The sequence below is a fragment of the Anomaloglossus baeobatrachus genome, chromosome 4, assembly GCF_048569485.1.
Source record: "Anomaloglossus baeobatrachus isolate aAnoBae1 chromosome 4, aAnoBae1.hap1, whole genome shotgun sequence".
NCBI lineage: Eukaryota > Metazoa > Chordata > Amphibia > Anura > Aromobatidae > Anomaloglossus > Anomaloglossus baeobatrachus.
This window is the reverse complement of record NC_134356.1, coordinates 391,038,034-391,062,288: the sequence shown is the minus strand read 5'-3', so window position 1 is coordinate 391,062,288 and position 24,255 is coordinate 391,038,034. Positions and strand designations below refer to the sequence as shown.

General features: G+C 47.5%; 1 protein-coding gene across 5 annotated transcripts in view; it reads right to left on the bottom strand.

The window, feature by feature from the left end:
* Positions 1–24,255, bottom strand: part of FRMD4A (FERM domain containing 4A) — a 720,232-nt gene that overhangs the window by 460,784 nt on the left and 235,193 nt on the right. The window contains exon 1 of one of the 5 annotated variants that reach the window (XM_075345252.1): positions 22,072–22,297. The exons of 3 other annotated variants lie outside the window; for them this stretch is intronic. In XM_075345252.1, coding sequence (XP_075201367.1) covers positions 22,072–22,266 — 195 coding nt within the window. In that variant the 5' untranslated portion in view covers positions 22,267–22,297. Of the gene's footprint in view, positions 1–22,071; positions 22,298–24,255 lie in introns of those variants that run through there. One more of the 5 variants, XM_075345251.1, reaches the window with a different exon arrangement.

Below are 24,255 nucleotides of genomic sequence, written 5' to 3'. Positions count from 1 at the left end.
TTTCTTCTCCAAACTTTTTTCTTCCCATCATTCTGGTACAGGTTGATCTTTGTCTCATCTGTCCATAAAATACTTTTCCAGAACTGAGCTGGTTTCATGAGGTGTTTTTCAGCAAATTTAACTCTGGCCTGTCTATTTTTGGAATTGATGAATGGTTTGCATCTAGATGTGAACCCTTTGTATTTACTTTCATGGAGTCTTCTCTTTACTGTTGACTTAGAGACAGATACACCTACTTCACTGAGAGTGTTCTGGACTTCAGTTGATGTTGTGAACGGGTTCTTCTTCACCAAAGAAAGTATGCGGCGATCATCCACCACTGTTGTCATCCGTGGACGCCCAGGCCTTTTTGAGTTACCAAGCTCACCAGTCAATTCCTTTTTTTCTCAGAATGTACCCGACTGCTGATTTTGCTACCCCAAGCATGTCTGCTATCTCCCTGATGGATTTTTTCTTTTTTTTCAGCCTCAGGATGTTCTGCTTCACCTCAATTGAGAGTTCCTTAGACCGCATGTTGTGTGCTCACAGCATCAGCTTCCAAATGCAAAACCACACACCTGTAATCAACCCCAGACCTTTTAACTACTTCATTGATTACAGGTTAACGAGGGAGACGCCTTCAGAGTTAATTGCAGCCCTTAGAGTCCCTTGTCCAATTACTTTTGGTCCCTTTAAAAAGAGGAGGCTATGCATTACAGAGCTATGATTCCTAAACCCTTTCTCCGATTTGGATGTGAAAACTCTCATATTGCAGCTGGGAGTGTACACTTTCAGCCCATATTATATATATAATTGTATTTCTGAACATGTTTTTGTAAACAGCTAAAATAACAAAACTTGTGTCACTGTCCAAATATTTCTGGACCTAACTGTATATATATTTATATATATATATACAGTATATATATATATATATATATATATATATATATATATATATTTATATATATATATATATACAGTATATATATATATATATATATATATATATATATATATATATATATATATATATAAAAAAAACACGTATGTGGAAAGAAGGACCAATTAGCAAATTAGTAGATATTAATGCCAAATGCAGATGTTAAGAGATGGATACCCCATAATTTATAAGAAAAAGGACAAAGTGTTCAAAATATCAGAGTGGTAGTGCACATTATCCAACACTCTTGCAACCCTCCAATCTATCCTAAACTCTGCGGTCCGACTAATCCACCTCTCCTCCAGCTATTCCCCAGTCTCACTACTCTGTCAATCCCTTCACTGGCTTCCCATTGCCCAAAGACTCCAGTTCAAAACACTAACCATGACATACAAAGCCATCCACAACCTGTCTCCTCCATACATCTGTGACCTAGTCTCCTGGTATCTACCTGCACGCAATCTCAGATCCTCACAAGATCTCCTTCTTTACTTCTCTCTTATCTCCTCTTCCCACAATCGCATACAACATTTCTCCCGCACCTTCCCCATACTCTGGAATGCTCTACCCCAGCATATCAGACGCTTGCCTACTGTGTAAAGCTTCAAAAGGAACCTGAAGACCCATCTCTTCAGACAAGCCTACAACCTGCCGTAACCCTCAGTCCAGTACACCACTGCGCAACAAGCTCTGTCCTCACCTATTGTACCATCACCCATTCCCTGTATCTTGTATTTTTGTCTATATATATATATGTATCTTTGTATATTTGTCTTGTATTTGTCATGATTGTAGTACTTGTTTTTATGTATACTCTTTTCACTTGTAAAGCGCCATGGAATAAATGGCGCTGTAATAATAATAATAATAATAATTATTATTATTATTATTAATAATAATAATAATAATAATAATAATAAAAAAGGAAAAACACCCACCCCACCCAGGAACACACCAGTTCTTACCAAGGAACACACCAGACTCCTGTTTTCTGGGGATATTATAGAGATTAGATGATATTAAACATTTTAGGTCCTGATAAGTGGATACATAAAAGGAAAGATGTAGCCTTCAAGAAATCTGGAGATAAAATACTAGGAACTGGAGGCAAAATGTAAGCATGCTAACACTATAAGATTCCATTATCAACCCAAGAGTCATAGACCGAACCTAACATAAATGGCTGAAGACTATTGTGCTAAGAAAAAGGCCTGTGTACTTCAACCTCTCTAATAGCTGCTGCAAGGAAAAATGTTACGTAACAAATCTTACTTTTATTCAGTTTGATAATAGACGTATTTTCATAGCAGGATGGATAACATTATATTGAGTGAATATAATAAAACAATAAGAGGAGGCAAGTTCTGATTCTCTTAAAATGCATTAGTGCCCTCTGATTCATGAGCCAATTTCAGTGAATGGGTCTATGGGATAATGAATTCTATTTTTATCATGTTTGGCAGAGATGCCATGCCCTGCAGCTGAAGAATGTTCCCACGAAACTGTTATTATTATTTATACTTTCTTAAGTTTTCAATGCAGTGCTCCAAAATGGGATTAAACACATAAAGGAGCCAGGATCATAGCTGTTTTCAAGTGGGTACATAATAGGAAACAAAAAAGAGTAATGATTGTACTTGCTGTATAATTTGCACAAAGGCCAGCATTCATACACACTATTTACCTGCACCTGTTCTACCTGGATACACTCCAGTTACTGTAAAGACATTTAAAGGGATTGCCTCATAGACAACATATATCATCCACCTACAGAATTTATGTGTATGCATATCCTCTGAAGGCCCCCTTCTAAGAGCCCCTCCAATCCTGAAAATGGGGTGCCCAAAGTCCTAAGGATAAATGGAGCCATGGTGAGCACTTGTGACTACCACAGTGACTAGAGCATATGTTGTACATGCTCACTAATGGAGTGTCTGAAACCACATTCTCATGCTATGAGGTGGCACCAGAACCACATCAATCACACATTTATCTCCTTTCATGACATATACTGTTTATGGGACATTTCATTTAACTTCCACCAACGAAAATATTAGGTTATCAGAAAGCAGAGGTTTCTTCCCTGTAGTCTCTGGCAACCCAGGATACACCATTGATAATGACCATAATACCCAAATAACAATGCACCTACATTATTGCTGTCTGGAACTAACCTAAAGGACCATTACTATTGACCAGCAGGAGCCATGCAAAGTAACAGATAAGCAGAACATACTATGGAATGTACTAAATCTGGTCAAGATGGGTATTTAGTGCCCACCTGAAACTCATATCCTCAAGCAGATGTTTAGCTGTTACATGGGTTAGATCATCAGAGATCACATGTTTAAAAAACTGGCCGATCACGCTGAGTCCCCCTCTCTTAGGATCTCCTGCAAACATCATTTTGTTGGGGAAATGAATGGCCAGCTAGATATATTCCTGAGAGCAGCTGCGCAAGTCAAGTGTAGTACTGCACGACCATCCCTTTATCTCTATTAACCACTTTAAAGGTACTGTCACACTAAGCGACGCTCCAGCGATCCCACCAGCAACCTGACCTGGCAGAGATCGCTGGAGCGTCGCTACACGGGTTGCTGGTGAGCTGTCAAACAGGCAGATCTCACCAGCAACCAGTGACCAGCCTCCAGCCAGCAGCGATGCGTGGAAGCGATGCTGCGCTTGGTAACTAAGGTAAATATCGGGTAACCAACCCAATATTTACCTTGGTTACCAGTGCACACAGCTTAGCGCTGGCTCCCTGCACTCCTAGCCAGAGTACACATTGGGTTAATTACCCGATGTGTAGTCTGGCTATGTGTGCAGGGAGCAGGGAGCTGGCACTGACAGCGTGAGAGCGGCGGACGCTGGTAACGAAGGTAAATATCGGGTAACCAAGGGAAGGGCTTCTTGGTTACCCGATATTTACATTGGTTACCAGCCTCCGCAGAAGCCGGCTCCCTGCTCACTGCACATTTAGTTGTTGCTGTCTCGCTGTCACACACAGCGATCTGTGCTTCACAGCGGGAGAGCAACAACTAAAAAATGGTCCAGGACATTCAGCAGCAACCAGCGACCTCACAGCAGGGGCCAGGTTGTTGCTGGATGTCACACACAGCAACATCGCTAGTAACATCGCTGTTACGTCACAAAAGCCGTGCCTTAGCAGCGATGTTGCTAGCGATGTTGCTTAGTGTGACGGTACCTTAAGTCTTTGGGGACTCTGGTTTACATATAGGTTTGCTATTGATGACAGGGATAGGAGATTTAGATTGTTAACCCAAATGTGGACAGTGATGATAAGATAATGTTTGTAAAATGCTGCAGAATATGATGGCGCTATATAAGCAAAGCATAATAATAATAATAATTATAATTATAACCCCATATCCTAGGTAAATGCATATAAATAAATACATGTATACAGCGGGTGAAATAGATAGTGAACATGTCACCAATTTTTTAAGTAAATGTATTTCTAAACATGCTATTGCCATGAATTTCTCATCAGATGTCTATTATAACCCATCCGATCCACACAAGCATATAAATCAAACTAGAGATGTCCATAAATTAAGTCATGTGTAATAGCGGAAATCTCTCAGTAATTAGAAAACAATTTTGCCACTTAGTGAAATATAATATCATCTGGTTCAACTGATAGCCTATAAAAAGGTGTCTCATTACCAAGGTGCTACACAAGAAACATCTCATGATTGGTAGAACCAGCGAGCTGTCTCAAAACCTTTGCAAGCTTATTATTGCAAAACATACTGATGGCATTGGCTTGAGAAGAATTTCCAAACTACTGAAGGCTGCAGTGAGCACTGGGACCATAATACAAAAGTAGAAAGAACATCCTTTTACCATTTCTGGGCCTTGAATATGGTTTGATCTAAACCATTCCATTGTAGCTCTTGCAGTATGTTTAGGGTCATTGTCCCGATGGAAGGTGAATCTACTCCAAAGTCTCATCTTTTGCAGACTCTAAAAGGTTTTCTCCCAGGTAAACTTGCTCTGTACTTAGCTCCATTTATCTTCCCATGAACTGTGACCAGATTCCCTGTCACTGCTGAAGAAAATCATCCCTAGAGCATGATATTACTATCACATTTTAAGATATGGATGGTGGTTTCAGGTTGATGTCTAGTGTTAGTTTTAGCCCCAAAAGTGTGACTTTGGACCTGACTAGAGCCCAGTCTTCCAGCCAGCTGCGTCCTCTACATTGATTTTTTGCAAACTGCAAATAGTACTTCTTATGTATGGCTTGCTTTTAAAAATGGCTTACTTATTGCCACTTTCCCATAAGGGCTAATAGGTATCCTGTGGACAGATTGTCCCACGTGAGCTGTGAATCTCTGCAGCTCATCCAGAGTGACCATAGGCTTCTTGGCTATTTTTCTAGATAGTGTTCTCTTTGCTTGAGATGCCAGTTTAGGCAGACGTCCATGTCTTGGTAGGTTTGCAGTGCCATACTCCTTCCATTTTTGGATGGTGTAATGAACAGTGCTCCGTGAGATGTTCAGAGCCTGAGCTGTTTGGTTTTTTTTATAATACAACTCTGCTACACACTTCTTCACAACTTTATCCCTGACCTGTCTGGTGTGTTCACTGGTTTTCATGATGCTGTTTGATCCCAACAAACCTTTGAGGACTTTGATGAATAAATTACACACATGTGGACTTAATTTACTAATTGGGTGACTTCTGGAGGCAGTTATTCACTCAGGATTCTATTTGGGCTATCGGACTACATGGGACTGAATACAAAGTCATATTATAATTTCCAGATTTACATTTTTTCAATATTCAGAAACTATGTATCATTTCCTTTACATCTCAAAGAAACTTGCTATTTTGTGTTTGTACATTACATAAAATCCCAATAAAATACCTTAAAACACAAAAGTAAATCTCAAATGAGATTTTAAGTAATATTCATGCACCAACCACTAAGTAAATGAGGATATTCCAAAAATTGGTATGGAAACTAACTTTGGATATAAATATTAGTACATTTCTGGCACATTTATACTATTCCTTTTTACCACAATATATAAGATGTCTAATTTTGTGGATAACTGACATAACCTTTACAGAAGGTATATGAAGGTCAGATTGATCTCCGCGAGTTTCAATATATAGCACATAAAGAAATGTATTATCCATTATGTGAGCTGTGAAAGGCTTGTTTAGGAATAGATCTCTTGATAACAAGGCAGATACAGTATGTAATAATATGTGATGCACGGCGAGACCATGGAAATTGTATCTCTGCTGGAGCACGGGCCGGAATACAGAGAGCGGCATGAATATAATAGTAAAGGAACTACACATATGTCTGTGAAGATTGATTTGTTCAGCTTTTAATGTATTTCCCTCAGCAACATATTATATATTTTCAGGTAAAGCTCGGGAAGACATTGTGTCCAGCTGGGATGCTTCGGGAGGTAATTTCAGATAACTAAATTGATGCTGGGGTTCTGCGGGTTTGTACCTTATCACTGGATAGTGATGGGAAAGGATGATGTCTCTAGATGGAGAAATGTGAAAAGCGAAGGCAGCGAATAAATAGTACATGACGCTCACTGCCTTTCATCAGCTACATGCCGACTGATCCTCCTCCTCCTCGTTCTAGCCTATATGTAATAACACAGCCAGCCGGCGGTCACGTGTTCTCTATTCAGCTCGGTCATTCTCTCAGTCTACAGCAATTTCTACAGTTTCTGACCTATTTTTCAGATTCAGAAGAGGGATTAATATAAAGCTTGTATTAGAAATTGGTGGATGCCATTAGAGTCTGGATTGTATTTCTACTGTATGAGACAAAGACATGGAGGACGGAATGAGCACATTGCATCAGGTTCTTCAGCACTTGATTTATGAAGACTTTAAGGAGCAATCTAGCTCCAAAACATGGAATGGATATACATTTTACCATTGTAGTTTTACACTCCTGGGTTTGGTTTAGAAATACCGAAGCAGAGACTGACCACATACTGGTATATAGAAGGAATACAAAAGAGACCTGAAGATCATATTATGTTACATTTCTGGCTTGTAAAATAGCACTTACCAAAGGGGAGGACAATCTTGTCCAGAATGAGAATGGCAGATTCATGTACTACCTTTGTAGCACGCATTTCCTAAGGTGGTTATACACCTCACATTGTCCGACAGCTATCTACCGTATTCTGACTCCCTTCATACACATACAGTTAGGTCCAGAAATATTTGGACAGTGACACAATTTTCGCGAGTTGGGCTCTGCATGCCACCACATTGGATTTGAAATGAAACCTCTACAACAGAATTCAAGTGCAGATTGTAACGTTTAATTTGAAGGTTTGAACAAAAATATCTGATAGAAATTGTAGGAATTGTACACATTTCTTTACAAACACTCCACAGTTTAGGAGGTCAAAAGTAATTGGACAAATAAACCAAACCCAAACAAAATATTTTTATTTTCAATATTTTGTTGCGAATCCTTTGGAGTATATCACTTCCTTAAGTCTGGAACCCATGGACATCACCAAATGCTGGGTTTCCTCCTTCTTAATGCTTTGCCAGGCCTTTACAGCCGCAGCCTTCAGGTCTTGCTTGTTTGTGGGTCTTTCCGTCTTAAGTCTGGATTTGAGCAAGTGAAATGCATGCTCAATTGGGTTAAGATCTGGTGATTAACTTGGCCATTGCAGAAGGTTCCACTTTTTTGCACTCATGAACTCCTGGGTAGCTTTGGCTGTATGCTTGGGGTCATTGTCCATCTGTACTATGAAGCGCCGTCCGATCAACTTTGCGGCATTTGGCTGAATCTGGGCTGAAAGTATATCCTGGTACACTTCAGAATTCATCCGGCTACTCTTGTCTGCTGTTATGTCATCAATAAACACAAGTGACCCAGTACCATTGAAAGCCATGCATGCCCATGCCATCACGTTGCCTCCACCATGTTTTACAGAGGATGTGGTGTGCCTTGGATCATGTGCCGTTCCCTTTCTTCTCCAAACTTTTTTCTTCCCATCATTCTGGTACAGGTTGATCTTTGTCTCATCTGTCCATAGAATACTTTTCCAAAACTGAGCTGGCTTCATGAGGTGTTTTTCAGCAAATTTAACTCTGGCCTGTCAATTTTTGGAATTGATGAATGGTTTGCATCTAGATGTGAACCCTTTGTATTTACTTTCATGGAGTCTTCTCTTTACTGTTGACTTAGAGACAGATACACCTACTTCACTGAGAGTGTTCTGGACTTCAGTTGATGTTGTGAACGGGTTCTTCTTCACCAAAGAAAGTATGCGGCGATCATCCACTACTGTTGTCATCCGTGGACGCCCAGGTCTTTTTGAGTTCCCAAGCTCACCAGTCAATTCCTTTTTTCTCAGAATGTACCCGACTGTTGATTTTGCTACTCCAAGCATGTCTGCTATCTCTCTGATGGATTTTTTCTTTTTTTCAGCCTCAGGATGTTCTGCTTCACCTCAATTGAGAGTTCCTTAGACCGCATGTTGTCTGGTCACAGCAACAGCTTCCAAATGCAAAACCACACACCTGTAATCAACCCCAGACCTTTTAACTACTTCATTGATTACAGGTTAATGAGGGAGACGCCTTCAGAGTTAATTGCAGCCCTTAGAGTCCCTTGTCCAATTACTTTTGGTCCCTTGAAAAAGAGGAGGCTATGCATTACAGAGCTATGATTCCTAAACCCTTTCTCCGATTTGGATGTGAAAACTTTCATATTGCAGCTGGGAGTGTGCACTTTCAGCCCATATTATATATATAATTGTATTTCTGAACATGTTTTTGTAAACAGCTAAAATAACAAAACTTGTGTCACTGTCCAAATATTTCTGGACCTAACTGTACATGTGTGGTTGAGCATACATATCTTCTGAAAGGGAATCTGTCAGTTTGAAATCTGAAGACAGCATGCTGCAAGGGTTAAAACATAGAATTCAGGAATGTCTGTCTTGTCAAGGTCCGATCTCTTGTTTATTTCCTATGTTTGTTTAAGCAGCAGGACTTTTCATGCTCGGACTACAAAGTCAAATGCACAGCAGTCTGGCACGCCCCCTGCTATGATTGACACCTCACCGTTAATGTATAATCTCTACTGAGAGAATGGTGTGGGCTGGACAGCTTTCTCAGGTCTGCTACATGGATAAGTCTACAAATTCTGATTTTGTCAGAACGGCTGCACGCAGTAATCTAAGTGATACATCGTTGGATCCAGGATGTCTTTGCTTTCCTCATGCTGCTCTCAGATGAGGTAGCAAAAACCTGCTGACAGATTCCATTTAATAGGTAGAGGGAATAAGTCACTCCCAGACACCTCTTAACTGGAAAATACCTGGTAGGTTGAAATGTAACATGCCTGCTCCTAGTTATTCCTAACATATGATGACAGGGGATAATCTGGATGCCTCCAACCACATTAGATGGTTAGCTGATCATTGTGAAATCGGTGCGGTCAGCCGACGTCCATCTAATGTATATTGTGTAAAGTCACAGAATATAATTGTGTCGTGATTTTGAACAAGTATTAAAAAAATATTCCTGTGGTCTACACTCTTGTCATTTTCCAGAACTCACAGAGCAGTAGAAAGCTTTTGGCTTGATAAAGACCCAGCTGGTTATTGGGTCAAAACGTTACTATATTCCTATGTGGGGACCACGGGGGAACACTATTCTCCTTAAGGAGACTTTGCAAGCCAGTCTGGCTGCCAGGTAAGGGGACTTATAGCTGCCACGCCCCTCTAAGAAATATTCAAATTGTCTCTCCAGTAAAGGAGACAAACTCTAGCACAGCGCCACCTATTGGAAGTAGCGATCCTAAAAAGTCATATTGCAAAGGATTGTTGAAAAATTGGGATTCTGATCTGGCTTATATATCCTGAGTCATATTGCAAAGGATTGTTGAAAATGAACTTGTGACTTTTAGGATCGCTACTTCCAATAGGTGGCGCTGTGCTAGAGTTTGTCTCCTTTACTGGAGAGACAATTTGAATACTATATTCCTGTATTTTGTGATGTATTATGTATTAAAAAGTAGAAAATACATTTTTATTTTGGATGATGTTGCCACTTTTTCGGCATTTATTTGATGTTCCCTCTTTTTTGTGAGCTACAATATAATGGCACATGGACTTTCAATGGTTCAAAAAAAATGCCAGATTCATAAGCCCTTGAACAAACCATTGCACATCTTCAGTTGGAGCATATCGATGAGACAGAGTGGGGTACCAGCACAAGACCATTAGATTCAACTGGGTTTGTCCAAACCTGGAAATACATCAATATGATCTGTGTGGATCCTACCTATGAATTTCTCACTAATCACTGGAATGAATGGGCAGTGGCACTTGCTGGAGTACAGCACCCATTATTCAGTGCCTTTGTATGTGTCTTTTTCTGGTACTTCCGTAATGGGGTTACCTTGCTCCAGTGCGTGTATTGGTCTCTTTGTTTTGCTCATCTGTGGTGCTTGGGGTGTGATCCTCAACTGATCAAATATTAATGCCCAGGTCTTTGAGCAGGTTATCAATATTAAACACTGTAAATCCTGGAATGTATACATTTACACATTTGTATTCATGTATCCATACTTCTGAATAATAAAAATGCACTCCTTGATTCCTTTCAACCAGTCCAGTATGAAACCCTTATCCTCCAAGCACGTATATTGTATTATAGGAAAATACCAATGCAATGATAGTTCGCCCTATGACCTCTAGCTAGAGGTTGACCTCGATGTAGTTATTTTCTGGGGGAGTTGCTGAAATTTTACAACACATTCTAAAAATAAACAGTTATACATTGTTAGATTTTATTTACATCTTTTTACTTTTTTATGTGACCATTTTTTTACTCTAGCCCTAAGCTTATCCCTATCCCTAATCCTAGTACTATCACCAACCCTATTTCCATTCTAACCGTAATCTTAAACCTTATCCTTGTCCTAAACCTAACCATCGTACTATGTCTTACCCTTAACATAGTCTTAAACTCTAAGAACAGGGTTGGCCATAAGTATGGATACGCCATGATAAAAAAGATTAAAGTGGAATTCAAAATGGCGGCTTTGTAGATGGCCGCCATGGACACCACCCGGCATCAAATGTTTTTCCCACACCACTTCCATTTTATCACTGTATATCCATACTAATGGCCCACCCAGGGTGTATCCATACTTATGGCCCACCCTGTATAGTCCTAACCCTAAACCTAGAAAAAGTATCTAAATTGTAAAGTTTATTATAAGACAGGGGTGCCAAACTCAAGGCCTGAGGGCCAGATCCATCTGCCCCATCATTTTATATGGCCTGCAAGGGTAGGACACAGAAGAATTTAGATTTTGCGCTGGCGCTGTCCTAGCCACAGGCGGCATTTCCACAGATTGATCTCATGGTGGACTTTAGTAAAATTGTGTCAGTGGCACTGAGTAATTTGCGCATGCACAACCGCCATCACCATTTTCCTAAAGACTGCCAAGAGATCAATCTTTTCAAGTGCCACCCGCAGCTAGGATGGCACCAGTGTTAAATTTTAAAATGATGAACAAAAGACACCCATAGGCAGTGGAGGGGCCAGAACAGAGCTGAAGGTTAACGAAAATATACAAAACTGATTTCTTCAACTCCGTATCATTTTAATCAATATGACAGCACCAATATGTACTTTACTTAGTAAAATACTACTATCAGGTTTTCTCAGTGCAGTGTGGAGGTGTGTGCCGAAACTCAAAATTCAAAATAGCACCTGCCTTCTGTGCTGGAGCCACCTACTATGAACTGGCTGTGTTTTACTTTGACATAACGATTAACAGAAGGGCGGAGCCAGCAAAAGGAGGAAGAGGTCAATTTGGAATCTGTGCAGATACAGCCAGTGCTAAGTAGAGGGGCAGCACCAACACAAGAAGCAAATGCCACCTTTTAAATCGAGGGGACGTAGTCAGCAGGCACTTAACAAAGGGTGTGTCATAAACACAAGGAGTGGTTCCATCTTTACACCCTTAATTTAGCGCGGAGGTACTCAGCACTTATCATAGGGTCAGGCAAAAGCAAAGGAAGCAAGTTCCATTTTTGATTTATAGGAGATGTAGCAAGTTCTTAGCTTTGGGCGTAGTTTATCTTGGACTATGATGTCTTGGACAGTGCGCTTAGCCCTACACAGGGAAAGCGCCAAAAGCCCTACTACCCAAGGACAGTGCTCTTAGTCCTATTAAGCAGGGACAGTGCTTTTAGCTGTACTAGACAAGGACAGCAATCTCAGCACTGCTATCCAGAGACAGCTCTGTTAGCCGTACTACTCAAGGACAGCTCTCTTAGCCCTAATACCCAATGCCAGCTCTCTTAGCCCTACTACCTAAGAAAAGAGCTCTAAGCCCTACTACCCAGGGACAGCTCTCTCATAGCCTTACTAGCCAAGGACCTCTCTCTTATAGCCCTACTACCCAGTGACAAGCTCTCTTATAGCTCTACTATCAAGGGACATCTCTCTTAAAACTCTACTACCCCGGGTCAGCTCTCTTATAGCTCTACTATCAAGGGAAAGCTTTCTTAAAACTTTACTACCCATGGACACCTGTTGTATAGCCCTACTACCCAGGGGAAACTCTTGGATAGCCCCAGGGGCGTAACTACGGCAGTCACAGCGGTTAGGGGCCCGAGGCCGCCCGTCACATCAGCAGCTTGCTCCTTTCTGGGAGAGCAGAGCTGCGCTGTTCTGCCACAGACCACGTGGCGTGGAGGCAGCTATATGACCCGGTTGCCGCCGCTGACACCGGGCCGGGCGTCACCGTGCTTCCGTCACCGCGCTCCCGTCACCGCGCTCCCATCACCGCACACTGGTTTGATATTGCATAGAGTGGCCGGCACCGCTCTAGGCATCATCAGTCTTCCCCCGTGCCTGCGCGGTGAAGTCACTCCTCTGTGACTGCTGTGTGTGGTGAGAGCACAGAGCGTAGCAGGATGCCGACCGGAGCCACGGGGGAACGAGGACAGAGGTGAGGATGAGCAGCAGTGAAACAAGTAGAGGTGAGGACAGAGCTGCGGTGGAAGGAGAAGAGAGGTGAGTACTTGTTTTTTTTTTATAAATCAGTGAGTACACGGGGAGGCTGGCTGCAGGACACATGGAGGCCCTGGGGGGGCTGGCTGCATGACACATGGAGGCCCTGGGGGGCTGGCTGAATGACACATGAAGGCCTTGGGGGGCTGGCTGCAGGACAAATGGAGTCCTTGGGGGGCCTGGCTGCAGGACACATGGAGTCCTTGGGCGTGGGCCTGGCTGCATGACACAGAGTCCTTGCGGGGGAGCCTGGCTGCATGACACATGGAGGCCCTGGGGGGGGGGCGGGCTGCATGACACATGGAGGCCCTGGGGGGGGGCTGCCTGCATGACACATGGAGGCCCTGGGGGGGGGCTGGCTGCATTACACATGAAGGCCCTGGGGGGCTGGCTGTATGACACATGGAGGCCCTGGGGGGCTGGCTGCATGACACATGGAGGCCCTGGGGGGCTGGCTGCATGACACATGGAGGCCCTGGGGGGCTGGCTGCAGGACACATGGAGTCCTTGGGGGGCCTGGCTGCAGGATACATGGAGTCCTTGCGGGGGAGCCTGGCTGCATGACACATGGAGGCCCTGGGAGAGTTGGCTGCATGACACATGGAGGCCCTGGGGGGGGGGGCTGGCTGCATGACACATGGAGGCCCTGGGGGGGCTGGCTGCATGACACATGGAGGCCCTGGGGGGGGCTGGCTGCATGACACATGGAGGCCCTGGGGGGGCTGGCTGCATGACACATGGAGGCCCTGGGGGGGGCTGGCTGCATGACACATGGAGGCCTGGAGGGGCTGACTGCATGACACATGGAGGCCCTAGGGGGCTGGCTGCATGACACATGGAGGCCCTGGGGGTAGGGCTGACTGCATGACACATGGAGGCCCTGGGGGGGCTGGCTGCAGGTCACATGGATGCCTGGAGGAGCTGGCTGCATGACACATGGAGGCCCTGGGGGGGGCTGGCTGCATGACACATGGAGGCCCTAGGGGGCTGGCTGCATGACACATGGAGGCCCTGGGGGTAGGGCTGACTGCATGACACATGGAGGCCCTGGGGGGGCTGGCTGCAGGTCACATGGAGGCCTGGAGGAGCTGGCTGCATGACACATGGAGGCTCTGGGGGGGCTGGCTGCATGACACATGGAGGCCCTGGGGGGGTCTGGCTGCATGACACATGAAGTCCTTGGGGGGGCCTGGCTGCAAGACACATGGAGTCCTTGGGGGGGCCTGGCTGCAAGACACATGGAGGCCCTGGGGGGGGGGCTGGCTGCATGACACATGGAGGCCCTGGGGGGGGCTGGCTGCATGACACATGGAGGCCCTGGGGGGTGGCTGCATGACACATGGAGGCCCTGGGGGGGGGCTGGCTGCATGACACATGGAGGCCCTGGGGGGGCTGGCTGCATGACACATGGAGGCCCTGGGGGGGCTGGCTGCATGACACATGGAGGCCCTGGGTGGGGCTGGCTGCATGACACATGGAGGCCCTGGGGGGGGCTGGTTGCATGACACATGGAGGCCTGGAGGGGCTGACTGCATGACACATGGAGGCCCTAGGGGGGCTGACTGCATGACACATGGAAGCCCTGGGGGGGCTGGCTGCAGGTCACATGGAGGCCTGGGGGAGCTGGCTGCATGACACATGGAGGCCCTGGGGGGGGGCTGGCTGCATGACACATGGAGGCCCTGGGGGGGTCTGGCTGCATGACACATGAAGTCCTTGGGGGGGGCCTGGCTGCAAGACACATGGAGTCCTTGGGGGGGCTGGCTGCAGGACACATGGAGGCCCTGGGGGGGCTGGCTGCATGACACATGGAGGCCCTGGGGGGGGCTGGCTGCATGACACATGGAGGCCCTGGGTGGCTGGCTGCATGACACATGGAGGCCCTGGGGGGCTGGCTTTATGACACATGGAGGCCCTGGGGGGCTGGCTGCATGACACATGGAGGCCCTGGGGGGCTGGCTGAATGACACATGGAGGCCCTGGGGGGCTGGCTGCATGACACATGGACTCCTTGGGGGGCCTGGCTGCAGGACACATGGAGTCCTTGGGGGTGGGCCTGGCTGCAGGACACATAGAGTCCTTGCGGGGGAGCCTGGCTGCATGACAGATGGAGGCCCTGGGAGAGCTGGCTGCATGACACATGGAGGCCCTGGGGGGGCTGGCTGCATGACACATGGAGGCCCTGGGGGGGGCTGGCTGCATGAATCATGGAGGCCCTGGGGGGGCTGGCTACATGACACATGGAGACCCTGGGGGGGCTGGCTGCATGACACATGGAGGCCTGGAGGGGCTGACTGCATGACACATGGAGGCCCTAGGGGGCTGGCTGCATGACACATGAAGGCCCTGGGGGTAGGGCTGACTGCATGACACATGGAGGCCCTGGGGGGGCTGGCTGCAGGTCACATGGAGGCCTGGAGGAGCTGGCTGCATGACACATGGAGGCCCTGGGGGGGCTGGCTGCATGACACATGGAGGCCCTGGGGGGGCTGGCTGCATGACACATGGAGGCCCTGGGGGGGTCTGGCTGCATGATACATGGAGTCCTTGGGGGGGCGTGGCTGAAAGACACATGGAGTCCTTGGGGGGGCTGGCTGCAGGACACATGGAGGCCCTGGGGGGGCCTGGCTGCAGGACACATGGAGGCCCTGGGGGGGGCCTGGCTGCAGGACACATGGAGGCCCTGGGGGGGGATTGGCTGCATGACACATGGAGGCCCTGGGGGGCTGGCTGCATGACAGATGGAGGCCCTGGGAGAGCTGGCTGCATGACACATGGAGGCCCTGGGGGGGCTGGCTGCATGACACATGGAGGCCCTGGGGGGGCTGGCTGCATGAAACATGGAGGCCCTGGGGGGGCTGGCTACATGACACATGGAGGCCCTGGGGGGGGGGGCTGGCTGCATGACACATGGAGGCCTGGAGGGGCTGACTGCATGACACATGGAGGCCCTGGGGGTAGGGCTGACTGCATGACACATGGAGGCCCTGGGGGGGCTGGCTGCAGGTCACATGGAGGCCTGGAGGAGCTGGCTGCATGACACATGGAGGCCCTGGGGGGGCTGGCTGCATGACACATGGAGGCCCTGGGGAGGCTGGCTGCATGACACATGGAGGCCCTGGGGGGGTCTGGATGCATGATACATGGAGTCCTTGGGGCGGGCGTGGCTGCAAGACACATGGAGTCCTTGGGGGGCTGGCTGCAGGACACATGGAGGCCCTGGGGGGGCCTGGCTGCAGGACACATAGAGTCCTTGGGGGGGGACTGGCTGTATGACACATGGAGCCCCTGGGGGGCTGGCTGCATGACACATGGAGGCCCTGGGGGGCTGACTGCATGACACATGGAGGCCCTGGGGGGGCTGGCTGAATGACACATGGAGTCCTTGAGGGGGCCTGGCTGCAGGACACATGGAGGCCCTGGGGGGCTGGCTGCATGACACATGGAGTCCTTGGGGGGGCCTGGCTGCATGACACATGGAGTCCTTGCGGGGGGCCTGGCTGCATGACACATGGAGGCCCTGGGGGGATGGCTGCATGACACATGGAGTCCTTGGGGGGGGCGGGGGGCCTGGCTGCATGACACATGGTGGCCCTGGGGGGGGCTGGCTGTATGACACATGGAGGCCCTGGGGGGGGGGATGGCTGCATGACACATGGAGGCCCTGGGGGTAGGGCTGGCTGCAGGACACATGGAGGCCTGGAAAAGCTGGCTGCAGGACACATGGAGGCCTGGAGGAGCTGGCTGAATGACACATGGAGGCCCTAGGGGGGGCTGGCTGCATTACACATGGAGGCACTGGGGAGGTCTGGCTGCATGACACATGGAGTCCTTGGGGGGTCTGGCTGCATGACACATGGAGGCCTAGGGGGGGCTGGCTGCATGACACATGGAGGCCCTGGTTGGCCTGGCTGCATGACACATGGAGGCCTAGGGGGGGGGGCTGGCTGCATGACACATGGAGGCCCTGGTTGGACTGGCCGCATGAGACATGGAGGCCCTGGGGGGGCTGGCTGCAGGACACATGGAGGCCAAGAGGAGCTGGCTGCATGGCACATGGAGGCCCTGGGGGGGCTGGCTGCATGGCACATGGAGGCCCTGGGGGGGCTGGCTGCATGACACATGGAGTCCTTGGGGGGGGCTGGCTGCATGACACATGGAGGCCCTGGGGGGGCTGGCTGCATGACACATGGAGGCCCTGGGGGGGCTGGCTGCATGACACATGGAGTCCTTGGGGGGGGCTGGCCGCATGAGACATGGAGGCCCTGGGGGGGCTGGCTGCAGGACTCATGGAGGCCAAGAGGAGCTGGCTGCATGAGACATGGAGGCCCTGGGGGGGCTGGCTGCATGGCACATGGAGGCCCTGGGGGGGCTGGCTGCATGACACATGGAGTCCTTGGGGGGGGGTTGGCTGCATGACACATGGAGGCCCTGGGAGGGCTGGCTGCATGACACATGGAGGCCCTGGGGGACTGGCTGCATGACACATGGAGGCCCTGGGGGGCTGGCTGCATGACACATGGAGGCCCTGGGGGTGGGCTGCATGACACATGGAGGCCATGGGGGGCTGACTGCATGACACATGGAAGCCCTGGGGGGGCTGGCTGCATGACGCATGGAAGCCCTGGGGGAGGCTGGCTGCAGGATACATGGAGGTGTATGGAGCTGCATGATACATGGAGGTCTATGGGGATGCATTATACATGGAGGTTTATGGGGATGCATTATACATGGAGGTCTATGGGGATGCATTATACATGGAGGTCTATGGGGATGCATTATACATGGAGGTCTATGGGGATGCATAATACAATATGAAGGTTTATGGGGCTGCAGTGTAATACATATAGGACTATGGGGGCTACATTATAATATATGGAGGACTATGGAGGCTACTTTATACATGGAGGACTATGGGGGTGCGTTATAAAACATGGAGGACTGTGGTGCAGCATAATATATGGAGAACTATGGGGTGAATTATAATACATGGAGGACTATGGGAAATGCATTATAATACATGGAGGACTATGGGGATGCATAATACAATATGAAGGTTTATGGGGCTGCAGTGTAATACATATAGGACTATGGGGGGCTACATTATAATATATGGAGAACTATGGGGTGAATTATAATACATGGAGGACTATGGGAAATGCATTATAATACATGGAAGATTATGGGGGTGCATTCTAATATATGAAGGGTTATGTGGGACACTTTATACTATATGGAAGGCTATGTGGGGGCCATTGTAGTATGTGGAGAACTTTATACGAGGGGGGACAAAGATACAAGCAGGGGATGGGAATGTTTTGTGCTGAGGGAAAAATGCTCTTTCCCTCAGCACCCAGCTTTCCCATGCTCTGCTGTACATCTCTCAGCACCCAGCTTTGCCATGCTCTGATATGGGAAAGCTGGGTGCTGAGGGAATGATGAATATCAGAACATGGGAAAGCTGTGTGCTGATAGAGGGATTTCAGATCATGTGAAACCTGGGTGCTGTGGGTAAGAGCTAAGTGTCAGCATCATTATCCTGTACCCCGAGTGTCAGTGTCATTATCCCGTACCCTAAGTGTCGGAGTACATGGAGGGGGGGCCCCGGTCCAAATTTTGCAACAGGGCCCATCAAACTCTAGTTACGCCACTGGATAACCCTACCACCCAGGGACAGATGTTGTATAGACTAAAGGGGGCTACGATATTGTTAATGTTTTGTCGTCGGGGTCAAGTTGTTAGTGATGCACATTCGGCGTCATTAACGATATCGCAGCGTGTAATACTTACCAGCGACCTTAGGCGACCTCAAAAATGGTGAAAATCGTTCACCATGGAGAGGTCGTCCCAAACTCAAAAATCGGTAAGGGTTGTTTAGCATTGTGGTTCATCGCTCATGCGGCAGCACACATCGCTATGTGTGACACCGCAGGAGCAAGGAACGTCTCCTTACCTGCCGCCGGCCCCAATGCAGAAGGAAGAGGTGGGCGGGATGTTTACATCACGCTCAGCTCTGCCCCTCCGCTTTCATTGGCCGGCCGCTTAGTGACGTTGCGGTGACGTCACTGTGATGCCGAACGTCCCTCCCCCTTGAAGGAGGGATTGTTCGGCAGTCACAGCGACGACGACGACCAGGTAAGTATGTGTGACGCTGCGTAGCGATACTGTTCGCTACGGCAGCGATCACAAACAATCGCATGCGCGACGGGGGCGGGTACTTACACGCTCGCTATCGCTAGAAATTGCTAGCGATATCGCTAACGTGTAAAGCCCCCTTTACTACCCATGGACATGTTTTCTATAGCCCTTTTACTCAGGGACAGCTCTCATACACCCCGACAACTGAGGGACAGCTCTTGAATAGCTCCACTAGCCTGGGATAGCTTTTGTATAGCCCCTGGTCAGTTGTGCATTGCAGTCCATGCTTGTACTGTGTTGCATGGAGATGTAAATAAGCTTTTACAATTACAAGCGGCCCATTATAGGTAACCATAATGCTGATGTGGTCCTCGTTAAAAATGCGTTTGGCACGCCTGTTATAAAGCTAGTGGCTTTTTTTAACTGGGGTCACTATTTTAAATTTGGGACAGCTCATGCAGCAAATCTTGGTTGGTAATAAAATTACAAATGAGAGAAGACGTGGGGAGCTGTGAGAGAGCACACTCCAGCATTCATCATCTCCATCACTGCCAGTGCAGAACACAGTAGCTGGGATAAGTTTGTCTTTGGCTGCTGCACTCTGCATGAGCAGAGACCAGGATGATGAAGCTGACTTCATACTGAGAGCTTTGTCATCACACTCACTACCTATGAAGAGTGCAGCAGCCATTGATAAACTCATCATGACTGCTGTACTCCACATATTTCGCCTGTGAGGCAATGACGCCGACCGAAATGTCAAAGCAGCCCCTGCTTGCTTTGCTCAGTTAGCTCATGGGACGCTAGGCCTGGCACTACCTACGGTGTGTGCTGGCACCGCACTAAGGGGTACTTTGCACACTACGACATCGCAGGTGCGATGTCGGTGGGGTCAATTTGAAAGTGACGCACATCCGGCGTCGCTGTCGACATCGGAGTATGTGAATCCTTTTTACTACGATTAACAAGCGCAAAAGCGTCGAAATTGTATGAACGGTTTAGCGTCGGTCATTTCCATAATTTCGGAAGGACCGATGTTACGATGTTGTTCCTCGTTCCTGCGGCAGCACTCATCGCTGTGTGTGAAGTCGCAGGAGCGAGGAACATCGCCTTACCTGCGTCCCGGCTGCAATGAGGAAGGAAGGAGGTGGGCGGGATGTTTACGTCCCGCTCATCTCCGCCCTCCTGCTTCTATTGGCCGCCTGCCTTGTGACGTCGCTGTGACGCTGCACGACCCGCCCCCTTAGGAAGGAGGCGGTTCGCCGGCCAGAGCGACGTCGCAGGGCAGGTAAGTGCGTGGGAAGCTGCCGTAGCGATAATTTTCGCTACGGCAGCTATCACAAGATATCGCAGCTGTGACGGGGGCGGGGACTATCACGCTCGGCATCGCTACCATCGGCTTGCGATGTCATAGTGTGCAAAGTACCAGTAAGAGGAATCATTAGAAAATGGGGTTAAGGTGGTAATAGAAAACTTTGCACCCCATAGAATTTGGTACCCAGAGAACTGCCACTTTAGCCCCCGCCTACACTACACCTCTAATACATTCCAAACAGTACCCATGCCCTGCATTTTCCTCTAGCATTTTACAGGTGTCCCATAACATGACCACATCAAACAGTTACAATCGCTAGCCGGAGTTGCTTTGTTATATGACCAGAGAATAAGGAAAGACATTGAACACTGCATGTGTCTTCTGGCAATTCTTACATCTCTTTTATGTAATACAATATTGGAATGCCAGTATTTGTAACATTAAACCCAAACCTAGCTATGGTGAACACAATGGGTTTCTGATATCAAAAGAAAACGGATGAAAGTCAAAGCGAGTTTATCAATTGTTGCTGCCAGCAATGACATTTTTGCAAATATGAAAAAAAAGCCTAAAAAACATGATGAAAATGCACATTGCTTTCCCAATCAGAGATTTAACTAAAAGGTACAATGTGCAACACAAGGTAGTATTGTGGTACGGTGTTAGCCAGAAATATCAATTGAAATACTATGTCCCAAGAATGACAAAAGTATTTTAGGAGTGATACCCTTATAGGGTGACCAGAAAAATGATATTAGCAAGCTTTCAGAGCACAAAGGCTCCTTCTTCAGGCGATTACAAATGAATTACTGAGACCAAATCACAACAGGACATGGAAAGGAGATGTCGATGTTCAGTTGTAAACTAAAGGTACATCTACATCAACCTTATACATAAATCATTTAGAAACATAACAAACTGTGTTATCTATAATTTTACATAGAATTCCATACATAGTATTATCAGAGTATCATATTGAGCCTCGCTACATACAAACCAGCTCATTCTGCCCATGTGCTTCGTACAGCTCAATATCTGAATTAGTATTCCAGAACATTTTACATTACGATAATACGACCTCTTTTTGTACACATGCATTTCATCATTCTCACCATCATCATTAACAATAGACTATGTGCAGAAGACTTTTTCATACAGTTTTTGAAGCCAAAACAAAAGTAAAAGTAGCCATAAATGACTATGATCTGCCATCGTCTTACGAACAATTCTCCAATTCCACGAGAGCTCGATCCCTAAACCATTCCCTGCACAATACAATCAATCAATTTAAATTCCACTGATGTGTAAACTAATGGAGCTGATAATATTCAATTCTAAAGTTTGCCAATTTGCAAAAAAAAAAAAAAAGATTGATTTTTTCTGTAGACTAATAAAACATTTTAACTTCTCGCTAAATATTAAAAGTTACTCCAAAGTGATTACTTACTATATAATAATAAAAAAAAAGTTGGTTTAAAAGAACTGAGAGTTCTTAGTGGTTGATTCTCAGTTCTAAACTTTTTTTTATCTCTACTGGCTAACACGGTACAAAGATATATTTTACCTATATATAATAATAGACAATTGAGGGGTTAATGTCGCTGGTAGTGCGCACAAGTTTACTCACCCCTTCTCCGCTTTTTCTTCTCAGTGATCCATACGGTATTTTGAACAGAAATCTGCGGGCCCTGCCCGGGGTCACGGCTGTCTGGAGCACCATCCCTGGTTGGGAGCCTGAGTTAGGCTGTTCGCTGGGGCTCTGCACAAAGGCAGGAGAAGCCCTTCCTGTGCAATAGCTTGTAGACTCCTCCAGATTTCTCATATATCAAATGACGGAGCTGGTTTTACTTTGGAGACCTTTTCTGAATCAAGATGTGGCTTGTCTGGAGGGTGGGAGGGGGAATAAAAACACAGAGCCTAAAAGCATGTTTTAAGTAGCAAATCTCTGACTTCCTCCAGTTCCCTCCGCATACTTTGCACTGCAGGACAGCTTGGGATGGAGTAATGCTTCCAGGGAGCGTGATCCAAAAATGTCAAAGTCACTTCTTCTAGCTACAGATGGTAACCAGGTCACTTGTCTAATCAGAGCTCTAACAGACTTATTATACATCTGTCATGTGATCCGATGCCTCACACTCCATTGGTTTTCTGGTCCACTAAATCACATGACCATCTGAAAAAAAATATCTTTCGTATCACCATCTGGTGCTCTGATTAAATGTTAAATCCGACATACAGCTTTTTTTTTTGTTTGGGATGTGAAAGAAGAAAAAAAAATCCTCATCTATAAATAGGAGCGCTGCATTAGAAAAAATACTACAAATCCAGTTTTTACCATATAGGAGCATGTGATGAGTATTTATATTGTTGGTAATGTTTAATTAGTATTATATTAGCCATATTTTATATACAGTGCTGACATAACGCTGCGATACATTTACACTAATCCGCAATGGGGTTTATAATCTAATTCTCTCTGAAGATGACACAGACACGGGAGTTGGAGCCTATATATATTCCACTGGTCATATACATTCTAGTTTAGAGGATCTTTCTCTTATGCTGTTGTGGAGCCCCGGGGACGCTGTGTCGGTGCATTACCTTCAGGGACTCCACGTAGATGGATCTGTCTGGTCACAGGTAGGAAACCTTCTTTGTAGTTTGTCGTGACGCCACTCTCAGTATTGCGGTCAGTGGGGACCGCCACTGCAGGTTGAGGGACGCCTGGGGCTGATGGTGAGTGCAGTTAGTTGGAATAGCCTCCTGAGAGTGAGGCAAGCCCCAGGGCCCGGTGTAGATGCGTAGTACCACAAGGCGCAGAATAACTCTACACACGCAGAATGTCTTTCAGGGGTTTTACTCACTTCAGATGGCAGGGTGAGTAACCCGGGCGTAGCTGGGATGAACCAGGCTGGAACCAGGTATCCTTCAGGCTGACTTCTGATGGTGACTACCAACTCGCCTTCCTTAGCCCTTGGTGGTTTGGGGTAACCCCGACTTTTAGTCCCTATGGGGGTCACCCAGGGAAGTTGCTGAAGCCTCACTCCCCTTCGTTTGCCGTTTGCTTGTTGCCTGGACCAGCTCACTCCAGCTTCTTGCCTCCTGTGAACTGTGGGCCCTAACTGTGGCTACGTGGCTGCGGCTTTTAGGTGTTGTGGTGTGGGCTTTGAGGGCCCCACACCGGCAGGTTTAGCAAAAGAAAGCTGGATCTATCTCCGCTTCGGGATCTGCCGCCCGTTTGGGCCTGGTACTCCCTAGCAGTCTCCTTACTTCCCACTCCGTGCTCTTCTCTCTAGCTGAGATGGGTTTCGGGTAGCCCTCCTAGGTGACCGTTCTTCCCCGTCGGTAGCCACTGCGCGGACGCTGTCAGACTACAGCAGCCCAGGGGAAGGGGTCAGCTCTCCTCGGAGCTCCCTGGACTCTGCTCTGAACCGGCTCACATCTGGGACCTTCACTGCTGCTCCTGTCAGAGCCTCACTTTCCTGCTCCTCACTCCTCCACACTCTGCTGCAGACTCCAGACTGTTTACTCCTCCTTCTCTTTTCCCTTTTGTGCCTGCCTACGCCACCTAGCAACCAGACTCTCTTACCACACCCCTTGAGAGGAGATGGAGGCTTTTGGCCCCCTCCACTATTCCAGTGAAGGTGAAGGCTTTTCCCCCTCCTGGGATCCCCAGGGGTCCTCTCAAAGGTACATGTGTGAGACCTGATCACTATGCGCCTGTGTAGTCACACCTCGGTCAGCCTTCTGGATTACCTGTATTGTACTGTCCCCAGCATGGGTGCAGTACTCAGTGGTGCCTGACCAGGTC